Raw genomic sequence first — 14,779 nt, forward strand, 5'->3', positions numbered from 1 at the left:
TTGCTGTAAACCACCTTTTGGGGTCCTAGTTTCTCAGACATACAGGGTCTCTGATTACCTGAAGCCTTCATTACATTTGTTGACACTACTCTTGGCGTTTGTTAGAGGACTCATTTGTAGAAATTCACGTTAAAGTTCATGAAAGTTAGTTCTTCATCAAAGAGGGAAAAAAATCCCATGAGATCCTCAGTAGTGAAAGAATATCTCACATGGATTTTCCAAGAGGACAAAATGATGGTTAGCAAGATGGATTTCCATGAGGCAGGCTGGATCAGTGATAACGATCCTTACTTACTTAAAGACCTGTTTACCTAAATTATTTTGGTTGTCTGACTGAAGGGATCTCTGGAATACATTTGGAATTATTTAAAAAACATGGTGTTTCAGAGTTGGGGTGACAGAAACTTGACTGCCCCCGCTGTCATTCGTTGTTGATTCTGATGAGTCAATAACCAGGAATCTGTATCTAAATGGCTAAAAGCACACTGCCATCTGCTCTGGGAGCCATGCACCATTCATTTGCCATGTGTGTTTGTTTAATCATGTTGTGGGTGGTGACATGTTTCACACTGTTAGGTCTAAGGATGGGGGTGAGAGAAAATCCTCCAACTTGGGTTCTGGTCTGTTTCTATTTTTTAACACTTTTTCCTTCTTCCCCTTTGTTTTTTCTCTTTCCATTTGGTTGCTTCTTCTTCGTTTCTTTTCTCTGTCTCATCTATTTCTATTTTCTCTCTTTCTAAATTCCAAAAGAGCCAGGAGCAACAGATGTTAGGGGTAAAGGGGTTCATATTATCCCCCTTTAATTCCTAAGGCTATTCCTGACCTCCAGCCATTTGTATCAAGCATTGCATCATCTGGGCATGCGCCTATAGTCCTTTATATGATGGTGTTAGCTCCACAGTTCAGTATTGATGATGACTTCAGCTGGATGAGAAAGTACAAAGTTTCTCTTTTAAACAAAACATTGATGAAAGTAAGTCTATGGCTCATTTGATGCAAGAATTGAAGAGATGGCTTTGGTTTTGGGGCAGTAAGGATGAAGAATGAAGTGAACTCTAACATCTTGGCATTTACTGTGCTTGCACTGTCTAAAGTGACTTACCATCAAGAAGCACACTTAAGGTCACATTCTTCTTAAGATCTTTCCTTCCCTTGGTTGGCACTGGTCTCTAAATCATATTCATGCTGGAAGAGAGCAGATGTCCTTTGGCTACTATATATGGTGGTTGGGGGTTCCATGACCTTGTTTTGTTTGTACTTCATTTTATTTTTCTGAAAACAGTTCAAACCTCAATTTTCAAGTGGCTATCATTTACAAAATTCTTTCTTTTATTTTTGTTATATTTTTTGCTATGAAAACTTAATTTTAAATCCATAAATGATTTCATAGACTTGTCTATCATCTATTATCAACGTGCTTAGTACAAACAAGTTGCTTGCTTTTACACGGTATTAGAAGAAAATTAGCATAGAGTCCTAAGCAGAGAGAAACTTTGAGAAATCATCTGGTCTGGCTCCATGCCTTGAAGAAACTGCTGAATAGGACCATTTTGTCATTGAAGAACTCAAGACTGAGGTCCCAGTTTCTGTAGGCACCCATGCCAGTGTCTGGACTTGAGGACTTGGGGATGAATGGAGCAACTTCCACATGCCAGTGTTTCCCCTGTTAGACTACCGTTCTCTGAAATGAGTTTCTGTAAAGGAATGTATCTTATGATAGGAATATTTAATCACCAATTGGAAGATAATACAGAGAAGTCTTATGATTCAGTTACTACAGTAAAGATTTGCTGGCAACTTCCTAGGAATACAGCGATTGCAAAATAGGAAGAATACTGAGAACAAGCGTGAGCTGTAACTCTCTCTTGGTACTGATAGCTTGTAAATGGTCAATCTTCTAGTGCCATAAATGGTACCACAGCTAGCAGCACATCTAGATCACAAGAACTTAAATCATAACGAATAATTTTTCCCTCTTCGTTTACAGCCTATCATGGTTATACTCAAATGATGGAATGCCTTCAAGGATATAAACGGGTTAACAACACCTTTTGTCAAGGTAAGACTTTTGGAATTTACTGATGTGGACTCCATGGGTAGAAGCTTGACTTATTTTTGCCACATGACGTTCCTGGGCCCAGCATGTAACAGTTACGTGGTAGATGGATGACTTCCTGCTCTTTCCAGGTGGCTAAGGACATATTTATATGTGATTGGTAAAGTTCCTCCTTACTCTTTAAAGCTAGTGGAACTCTAACCATTTTTCTTAACTTGTGGCAAAATCCTCCAGGAGTGTGGATAGCACTGAGCAGACCCAGGCCCCCATGTCTGTTATGTTATCTAACTTGTGCTTGTAGCTACTTAGCTAGAGCACTTCGCTGCTGACCTCTCACCTACAACAGAGTTCCCTTTTCTCCTCCCATGAGGATTTTGCTGCCCACCTCAAATTTTGTAGGAACTAAATACTGGCATAAGCAGGTGTCCTCCAGGCAGCCAGAAAAGCTAGAGTTAAACATGAAATGCTCTGAATACTCCTGCTTCATTTTCTTAGCACAGTAGGGAAGCCATACATAGTGGGAAGACCTCATAATTCTCCGAGTCTCGAACCTATAAGAATCTAAAGACACACTGAGAGGTTAGGTGACTTCTGTGTGGCTGAGTAGAGCTGAAAGCTTTTCTCAACTTGACTAGTGCCTACTTCGGTACTAATATCATCAAATTTTCATATAATTTCTTAGTGGTATCACTGCCAACAGTCCTCTGACGGCACCAGGAGTTCTTGCTTAGTCCTGAAATTATTTCTTTTATAGTGTATTCTAAGAATTTACTTCAAAGTTTCTCTGATTTCGATGGCTTCCAATGAGAGCCCAGCTTTATTGATTCATGAATGCAGAGCCTAGAGCTCATTACAGATTTAAAAAAATAGCATGAATGAAGAAATGATTTATTTATTGTTGATAAGAGTTATTATAGTTTATTTTTAACTGGGAGAAGTGCTGATGGCTTAGGAATAAAACTAAGATGTTTTTAGTGATTCTTCATAAATTCTGCGTCTAAACTCTAAGTACACTGTCCAGAACTTTATAAAGTAGTAAACAAGTGACCAATTTCCTTGTTTCTTTTTCCTTTTTTCACTATGTAGCCTTGGCGAGCTTAGAACCCTCTAAGGAACAGACTGACTTCAAACTTGAATTTTCTTAATCATTAATTAATTCTATTCTAACATCTGTTTATTTCATCCAAATCATTTCTCCAGTACAATATGTTTACTCAGCCGTATCTGTTTAGTCCTTCAAATGTGTTTGTGAAGTAAATAATACTATGTATATATTACAAATGAAGACATTGAGGTCCCTAGAGGTCATGCATCTTGTTCAGTGTATATGCTAAGCATCAAACCAGGTGGAATGAAGCATGATAACCATGCTTTGTTGTATGGAATGGAAGCTAAGACATTCTGTGTATGGAGTGAGAGTTAACACTTACTATGAGTTGTTACCTTAGAAGCTTGCTTTTCTGTTCAGTCTTCAGATGGGCCTGTGAGATCTAGAAATGGCTTATCTCAATTAGAAACTGATAGATAAAACAGAAAAAATCAAGATCTTTTTGAACAGTTAAACAGATGATTAACAATAAAGAACCCAGTCTCCATCACACTCTTCAGCCACCTGTGTGTCTACATGCATGATGGCCACAGTGCAAGATTTACACATATTTACAAAGTATTCCTAAATAGATAGTAGCTAATTAGAACAGAAGGCCTGCTGTCTGGTATGAGAGTTTGTAAAGGGCAAGGCCATTAGCTTGGTTCTGTTTAATTAAAAAAATGTTATTCCATATGTCTTTCTTCTATCTGATTCAAGATGAGCAATGATTTCATATTACAAACTACATTCATATTTGGTAACAGAGATGTGAGCACCCACACGTGCATGCATGTGCACACACACACACACACACACACAGAGAGAGAGAGAGAGAGAGAGAGAGAGAGAGAGAGAGAGAGAGGGGGGGTAGGAGAATGCAAGCTGGTAATGGTGGTATATGACTATATCCCAACACTCTGGAGAAGGAGGCAGGAGAAAGATGAGTTCTAAGATGTACGATGTACTGGGCTGAATTCAAAGATCCTGTCTGGGGAGGAGGTATAATAGAGGTGAAACTTTGCAAGTCATTATTTTAAAAGACTAGAGAATTCTCCAGAAGATGCTGGTGGATCTTGTATTCTCCTCTCTTTGGTATGGCTGGGTGATCTTTAGCAAGTGTGGTTCATGCTGAGGGAATCTTCTGGTGGTTGGTTAGTAACACCAGATCCTGGCTCGTGTCGGTCTCTGGAGGAGGTCTGCAAAGCAGCATTATGCTTTCTGGCAAGGATTCTGAATTGAAGTATCACAAAACATTCTATTTTGTGGTGCCCCAGGAAGGCACTGCTAAATTACACTACAGAGAAGTTTGACTCATGAAACAATATGATTTCATTCAGCATAATCTATTGTGATTGCTATTGAGAGCAAGACTTAATTTCCCTCCCTTTATGACATTATTAGTTGGCAAAATGAAATAGAACTTTCTCGAATTACGTATGTACACTTAGGTTTCCTAGAGCCATGAAGCTCTTTGATTTTGTTATCCCCAACAGAAATTCAAAAGGAACCCATTAAGCATCTAATTACGTGTGCTTTCCACATTGTTCTTGTAGTCTCCAGTCCTCTCTGTTTACACAGCACATTTAAAATTAAAGTGATTAATAACTTGAATTACACTATTGCCTTCAACAAAGTGAATTCATGTCCCAAAGCATCTTTTACCAACGTGCGCTGAAAACAAAGAGCCAACTGTGCGCACACTACTTTGAGAAGCTTTCAAATCATTGCCCTTAAAGCTTTTTTCCCCCTCTCTCCTTTAGTGATTCAGTAATTATCTTTTCAAGAGAATGATTTATGGCACATACATACATGCCGCTCTGAAAGCTGCCCCTCTGTCCTCAGCGTGATGGAATTGGTATAATCTGTTTCATCGTTCGTAGCCAGAAATCCAGCTGTTTCCTGGTGGATCTAGAGTGGGGTTCTTCATCTGCCATTTGAATGTTTTGCTAATGGTTTGATACAGAAAGAGAATTAATAAAAAAAAAAAAAAAACAGTAGTAAGAATGCCTCCTACTTTTTTGATTGAACTATCAAATGCTAGATACTTCTCTCTTCCAGTAGTGCCTTTACTTAACATCACTACCATGAGAGAAAAATATTTAAAATGCAGATGTGTGGGCTATGGGGCCATGTAGTTCAGATGGCAGTGTGTTTGTCTAGTGTCTTTGAAGCCATGAGCTTTATCCTCAGCACCATAAAACTGGCCGTGATGGCAACATATGTAATCCCAGCACTTAGGAACTAGGGGTAGAAATATCAGTGGTTCAAAGTCGTTCTCTTATCTATAGTGAGTTAGAGGCAAATCCAGTCTACACAAGATCCTGTCCTCTAAACCAAGTTAGCTCTAAGTCTAAGTGCTAAAGAATTTTTGAAAGGGAACATTTCTCAGCATCCCTAAAATCACCAATTTCATGACTTTACAGATACAAAAGCCAACATAACTGTTTTCTACCTTTACAAAACCTGCCCAAATGCAGCAGATTATGTCAAAATATGTAACATCTAAGGTGCCTTACACTTTCTATCACTGGGAGCATGCGTGCGTGCATGCCCGTTTTCCATAGATAGTCTTGAAAACCTTTTCAGTGATTCACTGTTCCACAAATATGCACAGAGCATTCCTGGGCTGTACAGAAGGTTTGTCATGAGCTGTGGGTAAGATACTGTTTCTACACCCATGGACCATGATTACAGCAGTTTGAGTAAGCAGGATGTAGTTTGCTTAATTCACTCTCCCAACTCACTGATTTATAAGTGACTCAGAGTGAGCCTTTCAAAGGAGTTATGAAGGAATTGCTATGGACCTTTCTTTTGTTACCATTTTATTATTATACTGGTTGTTTTGCTTGAACAAAATAAATGAACACAAGTTGTGCATCCAGGGCAATAATGCTCATTGCCCAAACTTTCACTGACTGGCTCTTTATAGGTAAAATGTTCCCTAAAGTGTAACTATAACAGAATTGTGTTCAGTCTCAAAAAATAAATTGCACATTTTTAAGGATTATATTTATTGTTAAATGAAATGCACCTGCAATTGCATTTAAAAACTTGTTATGAGTGTGTAATCATGTGTAGAATAGTACACAGATACAAATGCAGAGGTGCATGGAGTCTAGTTCAACGAGGTATCACAAAGCAAACATACCTTTATCGTTATTCCCCAGGTCAACAAATAGACTATATCCTATACCCTAGAACTGTCCTGTTTCCCCCAGAAATTTCACCTTCTTCTTCTATTCCAGAAGTAATCAGTGTTCTTTCTCTTATAATAATAGATTCGTTTTTAGAAATAGTTCTTTAGAAAAACTTTTAAATTTTTAATGTATTTTTATGCCTCCTCCTCCTCTACTTTCCTCCTCTTCCTCTTCGTCCTCCTTCACTGAGATATGATCCTCCTAGGTAGTTCATATTAGCATTATGGAGCCCAGGCTACCTTTGAATATGTGATCCTTTGCCTCCTGGGTGCTGGAATTATAGGCATGTGCCATTATGCCTAACCCAGAATGCATCCATGTTTTGTCTTTCTTCTGTCACTTAACAGCACGTGGCCAATACAGCTTTTGTTCTGACTGCTGTGAGGATGCCTTGATTTGCTGTTGTTATTCAGTGCCCCTCCCCACAATGCTTCCCCTCTCCTTTGTTGTAGTCTTCACTGACTTCTCCATGCAGTCTTGCTACCCAGCTTTGACCATAAATTGCTCCTTCAGTTTCAGTTGTGGTAAGGGAATTCTGTCTCTAGCAAGAAATGGAACTGTAATGAGGTGATGAGTCTCTGGCTGTATTTGGGAAATAATAGATAATTCATCGGTACAAACTAAGACTAGGGTCACTCATACGTGATAATTTAATAATTTAAAAACATTGAATATTTATTTTGTTTCACCTTTCCTCCACTCACATACTCCACAAGAAACCAAAGAAACTAAAGAAACCAAAACCAAGAAACTGGGGCCCTTGTCTAAGGTCTTTGGGGTCTTTATTATGCTGTATATTGATCATACAGGTTCTATGAACATAACTTTGCATAGGGCATCTCTTTTGACAGAGGTTGCAGCAGGCTTTTGTTTTATTTAAAATACCTCTAGTACAATTGCTCTAGTGCATTCATTGTTCATCCAACTTTTTTGTTCATTTGTCTTTTAAAATAATTTTTACAAACTCACAGGTTCAGACCAGCACCTGCATTTTAAGAGTAAACCAAATGTATGCAGTAGATTCGTGTCAAATTTATCTATATTAGAAATGGACTTTCTTTGTTCAAAACCCAAGGATCATAGGGATGGGTCATTCAGTTAATGAACAATGTCACCCATGTAGCCTGTGAAGCAAATTCCATCTCCTCCATAAAACAGACCAGACTGAACGCCTTTTCTTGTGTGTTCCTCTGGAGGGGCATACCTATGAATTATTGATTCATTTGATACCTGTGAGAATTTTACAGTGAGGGGTAATGTTTCCTGAATGCTTCTGGATAGGCGAGGAAGGGTGTGCTTGGACTAGGTGAAAAGTAAGAAGGTACTGAGGAAATGGGGGAGAGAGAAATGAAGGGTTGGGAGATGTATTCTTAAGGGAATGCCAAAGGCTGAGTCTGTAGCTCAATGGTACAGCACTTGACTAGCATTCCTGAAGGTTTGGGTTCAACTCTCAGAAGACCACTGAAGAGATTCTTTTAAAGGAAACACTGAAGGCTGAAGATCTGGAAATAAATTCCCTTTGAGGTGTCAAAGCTCGTGTGAACTCTATGGAATGTCATCATGTGCTAACGGAGTTCCATGTCCTAGTGTGTATATTCTTCTTTGAAGTTTAAGAAATACCTTTGTCCTCTTAGAGAGTTCTTGGGTCTTCCTCTACTCAGACTAAGTAAAGCACTCACAATTGAGACAAGGTCTCTCGTTAAACCTGAAACTTGCTGATTCCGCTATGCTAACTGGCCTAAAAGTTTCTTTTGTTACAATGAAACCCCATGACCAAAAGCAAGTTTCAGAGGAAAGGCTTTATTTAGCTTATACTTTACAGTACTGTTCATCACTGAAGGAAGTCAAGACAGAACACAAACAGGGCAGGAACCTGGAGGCAGGAGCTTATACAGAGGCCGTGCAGGAGTGATTCTTACTGGCTTGCTCTGTATAGCTTGCTCAGCCTGTTTTCTTAAAGAATCCATGATTGTCAGCTCAGGGATTGCACTCCCCATCAACCACTAATTAAGAATATGCCTTACAGGCTTGCCTAAAACCCCATCTTATGGAAGCATTTTCTCAGTCAAGAGTCCCTTCTCTCAGATGACTTTAGCTTGTCAAGTTGACATAAAAACTATCCAGCACACCTCTGTACATTCTTAAATAGTCAACTCACCCATCTGGCTGAGGAAAACATTTATTTCAAGGCATTTTTTTTTCTGTCTTCAAATGTATGTCCTACTGCTGATGGAATCCCATGCTGATGGAATCCCATGACAGAATTTCTATCCACCAGCAAGGCTTACGTATACACTGCTAAATCTCCAGAAAGTCTCACACTTCCCCCACCCCGCCTGCCCTCGCAGTAGAAAGCTCCTCATGTGACACTTGCATCTTGCATCCAATGCCTATTAGTGACCAGACACACCTCATATCCTGTGTCAACTTGTGCCACCAAAAAACAAAAAAACAGGAAATTATTAGTCACTTGGTTAAACATATATATTTTCTTTTAGAAAATATATATGTAAAGATGTATTTATTTCTCATGAGTATGCTTATACCATTCAAGGCGTCACTAGTTAAATACCAGACTTTGTGTATTCCCTAGCACTTTCAACCCTAGAAACTGGCCAGTCATTTTGAAGTTAAAGAATATTTAAACTCCAAGTAACTGTGTGAATTATCTATGTCAGACCCTTCATGTTACAAGGGTAGAAGATGTAGAGGCAGGGAATTTGAGTGAAGCGCTCCAAGTAACATTTAACATCTTAGTTATACCAAAGGCTGGGTTTTAGTGGAATATTTCTCCTATTAGATTTGTCAATCCCTTACTCCTTTAAAAAGTGACTTTTGATTTTTAAAGTATTTCATAAGGTGGTAATAACCATTTATGGCTTGCCATCCAGGATAGTGATAAAGTAGAAAGGACACAGATGAGCTGTACACATATAAATGAGGAGGAAGAAGAATCTCACGGCACCTTCTTGTCTGACTACACCGTTCTGCAAGACTGGATCCTTCGGCTGTTTGATGAGAATCTTTGATCATCTATTTTCTTGAGTTTTATATTTCTGTGCTATCTAGTTACTACACTGTGGGGGTCTCTGTAAACATTGGGACTGGCACAGTAACAGTCCCTGAGGCAAGAAAGAACTACAGTTCAGCATGACCCAGTAGACAGCGTTGGTTCAAACTTTGAGAGTCTGACATCGGCAGTTTATGTTAGGCATATTTAAGTACAGTACAAGTTAGTCAGAAGTTTTCTGGTGTAACACAATTCTCTGTGCCCAAGGAGGGATGATTATATTGAAAATTTTCTCAAAGTACATGCCAATTCTTTCATGAAGATGAGTTCTAGCAATAGGCTACATGTGTTATCTTAAGGGCCTAGGGGAGGATCTGGTGTCATCTTGGTCATACAGGTAATGCAGAGGTCATCTGGGCTGTTAGCCACTTCCAGTCCTGGTTGTACTTGGGGAAGCCAGGAATGGCTTGGCCCTAACGATAGCACAGGGAACATCTAGGCTATTATCCATCTCCATTCCCAGCCTTCTGGGCAGAAAACAGGCTATCCATCTTTTCTTTCACAAAAACAACCCTTACATGTTTAACATTTCTGGATTCTCTAATGCTATCTGTGAGTACAAAGACCTTGTTCTCCTGTCAATTGATTATGTGTCATTTTTTTTCTTTAATGCTGGATATTAAACTAAAGGCATTGCATATAGTAGGCAGTCACTCTGCCACTGAGAAGTATCCTGTTAGAAGACCATTCATCTTCAGTTAAGTTTATATGATGTAGCCAGAATTCAACCACTTAGATTCTCGAACTTCATGAACAGTCAGAGCTATGCTGGTAGTCTTTATAGGTAGAAACCCTTGCAACTGTTTTCAGTAAGGGGAAAAAATGGAAATCTTTCTGGGAGCTATATGTGGCTCCACTAGTTCTGCTTATTTGACATGGAGCCATGTTTACCTCTTCCCTCTGCTTCTGTGAACCCCTAGCCTGCTCTAACATAGCAGAGCTGCTGGAGATAAAATGTGTGTGTGTATGACCACTAGAGTGCATCTCCTTCTGCCTTTATTTAGGTTTTGATTCTTAAGCCAGGTGAATGTTACTATGTATAGTTGTCCTGCTGTTTCTGATGAGGATAGGACTCTATGGACTTTCAGAGACAATGGTGGCCTGCTGAGGACAAAAAGGGAGTAAACCCAGTTGTTTATCTATTTTGTTTTTTAAACTGAGTAATAAAGTACTTTTGACTTAGTCTGAGTATATTAAAGAAGTGTGGTTGACCCCATGAATGTGAGATTTCTGATCTCTATTTTATTTGGCAAGTGTTGCTTACTTATAGTTTATAATCGAGTTAGAAGATTTTCTTCTTAAATGTATGTGGTGCTGGGAGAAGGTTTTCTTAAATAAGGAAAATAGCCTTAGGAATTGAAGTCTGGGTGGAATTATAATTCACAATTTGCCGGTCACATTTCACACGGTTGTTAAACTTTGGCTAGATATCTTTGCTTAGAGTGGTCTTTAAGCTTATTGTATCTGGATGAAATACAGTCAGTTTAACCTGTGTTTTGCCCTTCATCTGCTTGTGGATCTCCAGTTCCCTTCCATTTATTTAGAAAAGTCGAAGGGACTTGACTACCTCAGAAAGTCTTTTGAATAGTTGCTTGAATAGTTGCTTCTGAAGCACTGAATGAACAGTCATAAGTGATAAGTGTTTTGCTTTTTGCTTTTCTTTTAACATAAAGGGTATAGGATATATATCTACATACTTCTGAAGATATAGCAGAGGTGGGAAAAAGGATGGCAAGAAAAAAAGAGCATATCTACATAGATTTTGCTGTAATTGTTTGCCTATGGGTGTTGAAAATCCTTTGTGATTGAAATCCTTCCCAGAATTTGATTTGAGCATTGTTGATATAGACATAGAGGAGTAAAGCAAAGGTTTTTAGTGTTACATAGCTCTTTTCACCCCACCTGTTCCTCAGACTGCCTTACTTCATAAAGTTTTTTTTCACATCTGAAATTTTTAGTGTGTACTGTAAGTCTACACTTACAGTGTACACTTTTGTAGACTTTGTAAATCTACAAAAGAATAATCTTTTGTCAAGGGGATTAGTTTCAGAATGTTTAGTATCCCTGTTATCCATGCTCTTTGAGTTTCCCAGTGCCCGTGAAAACCAGATGCTCTCTGGGCAGAAATGTATCACATCTCCCTTTGAGGGTCACAGAACATCCTCCCTCTGACAGATATAAGCATGGTGGCTCACACCTGAATTCCTAGGACTTAGGATTGTGAAACAGGAGGATTCTGTGAGTTTGAAGCCAGACTGAACTACACAATGAATTCTAGGATAGTCTAGCACTACAGAGTGAGACCTCATTTCAAACAAAATAAAGTAAAACCAAGAGGGCAGCAATCCCCCTAACCTGTAACACTCTGTATAAGTGTTTGCATTTATAGAGAAAGAAAGATTGACCTTTAAATGGCTAAGAAGTATATTTAAAAAGTAGTCGGTATCAGTCCTCATCTGAAAACAAACTAAAGCCATATGACACAGCACCTCACTTTTCCAAAATGACTGAATTTAGTAGAAAGATTGATACTAAGTTGACAAGGACTTATCAACTGGGAGTAGAAATTGGCATAGCTTTTGAACAACTGTTTAAAATAAATATAAACATGTAAATAAATGCTCAAGAGAATGAGTACTGAGGTTTCCTGTCTATTCACATAAACATACACACACACACACACACACACACACACACACACACACTTGTATACACATGTATTTGTGAATGCTCACAAATAATTGATAACAACAGCCCCAAATGGGAAATAACTGATGGAGTATTTGAATAGTTAAGTTTGGTTTCCTCACAGAATAACACACAACATAAATGAAAAGACCAAGCTACTGTATGTAACAGCACTGAAGCATTTTATAGTAAATAGTAAAGCGAGTTAGACAAAGCGAACAATATTATTCATTTTATGTGCAATTCAAGAATAGGAAAGGTGACAACAGTTGTAATAATCGCCAGTCATGGGTGCAGTGATGTTACCTGGGAAGGGGCTTTCTGAGGTATTTATTATTTAAAATTATATGTATAATGTACATGTCTCTGTATGGATATCTATATGAATTCAGGTAGCTGTAGAGGCTAAAAGAGTGTCAAGTCTCCTAGAGCTGGAAGTGAGTAGCCAACATGGGTGTTAGGAACTGAACTCAGGTCCTCTGTAAGAGCAGTATTCACTTTTAACCTCTGAGTCATCTCTCAAGACCCTGGGGAATGTTCTTAATCATGATCTTGATAGTGACCACATAATATATGCACATATGTATTTCTTCTGTTGTTTGTTTGTTTTTGAGATTGTATTTTAAGTACAACATTTCTCCCTTCTCTTTCTTGCACTCAAACCCTCTCATATACCATTTAAGTGCCAGCACACTTAGGGACATTTAGCTGTGTAGTTTAGATGAAGTTATTTTAGTGTAAATAAAATAAATAGAAGAAAGTTCAAAATAGAATGAATCTCTAATCCGGATGTTGTAGAACATATGCTAAGATATAAACCAATCAGCTGCTGAAGAAAGCAGGGGTCTTTCTGGTAGTCATGAGTGTGTTCAGGAAGGCCATACTTCAAGCAAAATTCTTAGGGTCAGTTTGGGCAGTGGTAGTCAGGGTACTGGTGGCCCAAGATGACCAATGTAGTAGAAACCAGGAGAATTTTTTATGCTCCCCACCCCCACCAACTTGCCTGTTCCTATTTACACCTGTAGGTGTCTCGGTTCTTATTACTTGTTTATTTTTAACTTGTAGTTTCTATATCCCAAGGCATTGTGGTTAAGGCTGTGAGCTGTGTTAAAGAGGTCCAAAAGAAAAGCATTGGAAAGCATATGGTCACCTAACAAGGCAATTGTTATAAAGGAGGCATTTAGACATGGGTCAGAAAATAGAGAACCTTCAACCTGACAACCAACAATGAGGCTGAAATATAGATGAATTAAAAGCCTTGTAACAAAGAAAGGTTCTTATTCCCAAGAAGTAGTCATGAAGTGTGTTGTAGAAAAGCCAATGAATAGGAGAAGGCGGCTAACAATTGTAACCATGTAGAGACGTGAGGGAGGAAAAGAAGAGTGGAGATTTTGTCCAGTGTTTCTGATCACAACTGGCTGGCTACCCAAACCTCAGGCTTTACTTGGATCCTTTGATAAGGTCTTTGCTTGTACTGTGTAAGCTCCAACTGGACTTGGCACGCTTCCTTGTCCTTCATGGTGGTTTTCTTAAGAAGAATGAGTTATGAGGGAATCGTTTCAATTATATGCTACATATAAAAGACTGTTACAGCACAGCCCTAAAAAGAATAGGACCATCAGGTGCTGGACCAGGTCTTCTGGGTATAATTTAGCTGCTTCCAGATGCATCCAGTTGGCACTCCGTAAATCTTACATAACGCATATGCACTAATTTCTCATTTGCACATCATGCAACAAGTTACATTTTATCACTGATGTTAATTAAAAATGCTGCTCAACATCCAACATATATCCAAATGAAAATGTTCTCATGGAATCTAATACCTCATCCAATGAATATACACAGTGAAAAAAATTAGAAATAAAAATGTTAAAAGTGTGTGACTCAGAGGAACTATCTATAATGCAGATAACCACGACTTCTTAGAAATTCTTCTAGAATTTATGTTTCAGTAATATTCCCTTAAATGATGATTTATCAAGGGAAGTATTTGTCTTTGATGTGAAGTTTCTGTAGTACTTTGCTATCATTGTGTCCAATCTTAATTTGGGAAATTAATAAGTTTAAGACACTCTATAAAAAGATTGCAGAAGAATTCCTGATGGAAAGACATAAAAGTTACTTGACATAGAAGCATTAACAGCCAACATCTGTTAATTGTTAAGCTTCATAGCCCACACTGGATTAAATAAAAAATGGCTACTAGTTTTTCATTTTTAACAGATTCTCTTTTTCATTTTTGATTACCTTTACACGGGGCTATGAAAACTTTTGGTTTATATTTTAGTCACCACACTTGTATCTTTCCTCTCAGCTCCTTTTGATTTTATCCGGGACTGGTCCATGGGGCACCTCTGTTTCTAGGCATAGTATCCCCTTTTACTTTATTCCAGAATCTTGTACTGCTGGGTATTTCTGCTTGGGTATCACAATGTGACCTAGAGCTGTGAAACTGGATCCTCACCTTCTGGCACTTTCCATTTATGAAATCTTTCCTCCGTTCTCGGACTAAAGCCCCTGACATCTTTGAGTCCTCTTCACTACTTTCCAGTCTTGGGTTCTCAGTTGAATTCCAAGCCCTGTCAGTTGTTCATTTTTAAAATGAACTATGACCTCCTAATCTTCCTGATTAACTTGTTGTACCCTCATGGCTTGTCACAAGTCACAAACCTCCT

The 14,779-nt window shown here is 38.5% G+C and overlaps 1 protein-coding gene across 10 annotated transcripts in view; it reads left to right on the top strand.

Moving 5' to 3' along the window:
* Ltbp1 (latent transforming growth factor beta binding protein 1) overlaps positions 1 to 14,779 on the top strand; it is a 381,523-nt gene that overhangs the window by 240,445 nt on the left and 126,299 nt on the right. For all 10 annotated transcript variants that reach the window (XM_076942288.1, XM_076942287.1, XM_076942286.1 and 7 more), the window contains one exon: positions 1,988 to 2,059. In XM_076942288.1, the coding sequence (XP_076798403.1) occupies positions 1,988 to 2,059 (72 nt within the window). The remainder of the gene's footprint in view (positions 1 to 1,987; positions 2,060 to 14,779) is intronic.

Source organism: Arvicanthis niloticus, chromosome 11, assembly GCF_011762505.2.
Source record: "Arvicanthis niloticus isolate mArvNil1 chromosome 11, mArvNil1.pat.X, whole genome shotgun sequence".
In the NCBI taxonomy this organism is placed as follows: domain Eukaryota; kingdom Metazoa; phylum Chordata; class Mammalia; order Rodentia; family Muridae; genus Arvicanthis; species Arvicanthis niloticus.